The 3,775-nt window shown below is 31.2% G+C and overlaps 1 protein-coding gene across 2 annotated transcripts in view; it reads left to right on the forward strand.

Annotated features, from left to right (window-relative positions):
* The window catches only part of LOC120086757 (UPF0481 protein At3g47200-like), a 4,428-nt gene extending 1,781 nt beyond the window's left edge, over positions 1-2,647 (forward strand). Inside the window, exons 2-3 of one of the 2 annotated variants that reach the window (XM_090318086.1) lie at positions 936-1,667; positions 1,743-2,565. In XM_090318086.1, the coding sequence (XP_090174212.1) occupies positions 936-1,667; positions 1,743-2,321 (1,311 nt within the window). In that variant the 3' untranslated portion in view covers positions 2,322-2,565. Of the gene's footprint in view, positions 1-935 lie in introns of both variants that reach the window. The other variant, XM_039043544.2, reaches the window with a different exon arrangement.
* The last annotated feature ends 1,128 nt before the right edge of the window (positions 2,648-3,775 follow it).

Here is a 3,775-nt window from a genome sequence, read left to right on the forward strand (position 1 = left end):
ATTAGGACCCCTTAGTGGTTCTAACCAAGGAGCACGCAGATCCCAAAAACGCATAGTCTCTCCCCCAAAAATGACTTCTCCGGTCGGAGAACGCATTAGATATTTACCTAAACCAGTAGGTCCTTGAGCGGATCCAACGTTAGCTCCAAGACGTTGGTCTCTAACTAGAAAAGTAAATGCTTGAGCTTGAGAAGCTTCTGGTCCAGTCGGCCCGTAAAACTCACTCGGATAAGCAGTATTATTGAACCAGACAAAACAACAAGCAATAAAACCAAAAACAGATAAAGCAAAAATCTTCTATTGAGATGATTTGATTATCTTCCTAACTTCGAAGTTCAATATTAAAAAAATATTATTGTTATTTTTTTTAAAAAAATTGTGCTCACTTGATTAATAAAATATATTTGATATTTGAAATTAATATTATTCAATATATTTTTATATTATTTATTCAATTAACCGATTAAAATATAATCGTTATTAAAAGTAAAATTAAAAATTAAGAAATCAAATTTAATTACTAAAAGATATGCAAAAATTAAGTAATATATTAGTAATAAATTCTATAAATTTTATCTTATATAGTTAAGATAATATAAAATAAATTTATAGGTTAATCTTTCAAGTATAAAAATTTGAGGGTATGAAAAAGTCCATGTTGGATGAGTTTTAAAGTTCAATATAAATATATTAGCTTGTAAAAGTTGAAAAATTGAAACAATTAACAACCAAAGGATATTAGAGATATGTTCCAAAACCTTCACCACATTATGTGAAACAAACAGGGCCTTAAATCTAAACATTGATGACTCAAAATTTGTAAAGTACTATATCTTCTTTCATATTAGCTTTTGAAGATGAGCAATGATACCTAAGTGCATCTTGAGTTGAAGGGTGAGGTTAATTGGGTTTTTAATTATAGATGTGGTGTATAGTTTGCAGGTGAAAGTGATTTGGAAATGAGTAAAAAGGGTGAGGTTGAAGGAGATGAAGAGATGATTATGGAGAATAATAATAATAATAAGGATGTTGAAGAGGGTGATGATGTTGTGATATCCATTGAAAAAATGATCATGGAACTACCTTCTGTGAATCCAAATAGCTCATTGTATAAAGTTCCTAAAGGGCACATCAAGACGAATGAAACAATGTACACGCCTCGTTTCATTTCAATTGGGCCTTTCCACCATGGCCAACCAGAACTAATGGCCGCTGAACAATATAAACTCTGGGCTCTCAAAACCTATCTTTGTCGTGCAAAAATGGGAGTTAAGGAGGCCATGAGTTTGGCTTGCTCTTGGGAGGAAAAAGCTCGTAGTTGCTATGGACACCCCATAGACATGAACAAACAAAATTTTGCCAAAATGATGCTCTTAGATGGCTGTTTTATATTGGAGTTTCTAAACATAACAAACGACCTTTACATTGAAGATGATGAGAAATGGATAGATGATGGGTCCCTCATCTATCGTATATTGTACGATGTAGAACGTGACCTAACCATATATGAGAATCAACTTCCTTTCTTTGTTCTTCAACAATTATATGACCTATTACCATTTCCACCAGAAAATGACGATCCAGCTGTCCATTTCATGGAATGCATGTCAAAGTTGTTTATAGCGACCACGACTGGATATAGCTATCATTATAATGCGACGACAGAGGTAAGACACTTGGTGGATCTATTAAAATTCTACTTCATCCCCTCACCTGACACAGATGAGTATAAAAAATTCAAGGAGAGTGAAGAAGAGTCGTATTTGGAGTCTCCAAATCTAACTAAGCTCTGCGAGGCTGGTGTCAAGGTACAGAAAGCAGATGAAGCCAAGAGCATGATGGATTTCAGCTTTAAAAATGGGATTCTCAAAATTCCACCTACCATAATCCATAATGTGTTTGAAATACATATTCGAAATTTGATTGTATCTGAGATTGTAAGTGAGGATGAAACGTATTTATTCCATTACGTAGCACTCTTAGATGACTTGATTGACACAGAGAAAGATGTGAGTATACTTGTGAAGGAGAAAATCATTAGCAACACCTCTGGTTGTAGTGACCAACAAGTTGCCGAACTAATTAACAATCTACGTCTAAATGCCCCAACCTTTCCAGACAAATGTTACTACTACAACCATATGAGCAAAGAATTAAACGACTACTGCAACAAATGGTGGCACCGATCTATGGCTTCACTAAGACGTGACTATTTCAATACTCCGTGGGCTTCCATCTCCTTCTTTGCTGCTACCTTCCTCCTTATCCTCACATTTCTTCAAACCTTATTCTCCACTCCATTTATTTTCTATAACAAATAATCCCATATTATATATATCCATATATATGTTATAATATATTATTTAATGTAGGTATCCATAATCTACATAGGTTATCAAATATCATAAATCTCCTATTGAAATTGATTTCACATCAATTAATAAATACTTTGAACCCCTAATGGGTGATGTATTTACTATACGATTTGTTATTTGTTATTAATGAGACAAATTTTCCAACATTAAGGTGGATTAAGAAAAAGTTGGAATAATAAGTTGAATGAAATGCCTACGTATTGTTTCATTGTGATCATCATACAGATCAATTTGAATTAGAAGTTCAAAAGATAATTCATTTGTAAAATATTGCAAATTAATTGCTAGATACATTTACAGAAGATTTATTGTTGCAAGAAAGTGACTAAGTTATATATAATGGTTGCAGATACACAATTTAAAATTTCAAGCTAATGAGTCTACAACACACCTGAAGTGTTAGAGACACTTGAGTTCCAAAGATAAAGATCCTCGAAAAAAAAAAAAAACTAGTCAATAATCAAAATGACTCAGTTAATATTATGAACATTCCAAAAAAAATGCTAAATATGAATATTCATAAGAATCTTGAAGTAAAAAAGGATAACAAAGAGATTTCGATAAATTATATGTCATGACAAGAAAAAGATGGAATCATACTTAAATCAATTGACAATATTTTTGCATACAATATTGCTCATGATATTATTTATGAAAATGAGTATTACATACTCAGATATATTGAAAAAAAAATTGCGACATAGAAATGATTGACTTATATGGAATGAAACGATCTAATAGAAATAAACTTATTTTTCAAATCGTGAGAAGTAGTAGTTTAAATGTTAGAGAATGCCAAACATGTGGGATACAAGTTAATATTTGTAGGAAAAACAATGAGATCACATTACATAACGTGAGACAAGTTCCACAACAGTTTTCGCAAAGAAGTGGTATTGATTATGATTAGACATATTCTCTTATGGTGGATACAATACCATGAGATATCACATTTATCTAGTTGTGTATGAAAAGCTTAACATGCATCTTCTAGTCATTACATATTTATATGAATCTCTTAATAACTATATCACGAAGGATTAGAGGTGTCAAATTCATATAATTCAAATATTAAAGAATTATATATAAAACATTCCTAAAGAATGTGATTTAATCATTTTATTAAGTATTTGTTGATATAAGGGTATAAAATAACCCCTATTTGTCCATATGCTTTTATAAAGAAATCACAACCTGAGATTTATTATATATATTATTTATATATATGTTGATAATGAAGGAACTCTAATGGGAGAGAACCTTGAGCGGAAGCGGATAGACCAAATTCCATTTTTATTGAATAAAAAGTTTATAGTAAACAATTAAACAAGATATGCATTTGTTTCTAAATTACAGCATGCTTTAGAAAGAATTAAAGGGTTTCAAGAAACTTTACCTTT

The sequence above is a fragment of the Benincasa hispida genome, chromosome 9 (genome assembly GCF_027475165.1).
Source record: "Benincasa hispida cultivar pf3 chromosome 9, pf3_genome.v1.1, whole genome shotgun sequence".
Classification (NCBI taxonomy): Eukaryota; Viridiplantae; Streptophyta; class Magnoliopsida; order Cucurbitales; family Cucurbitaceae; genus Benincasa; species Benincasa hispida.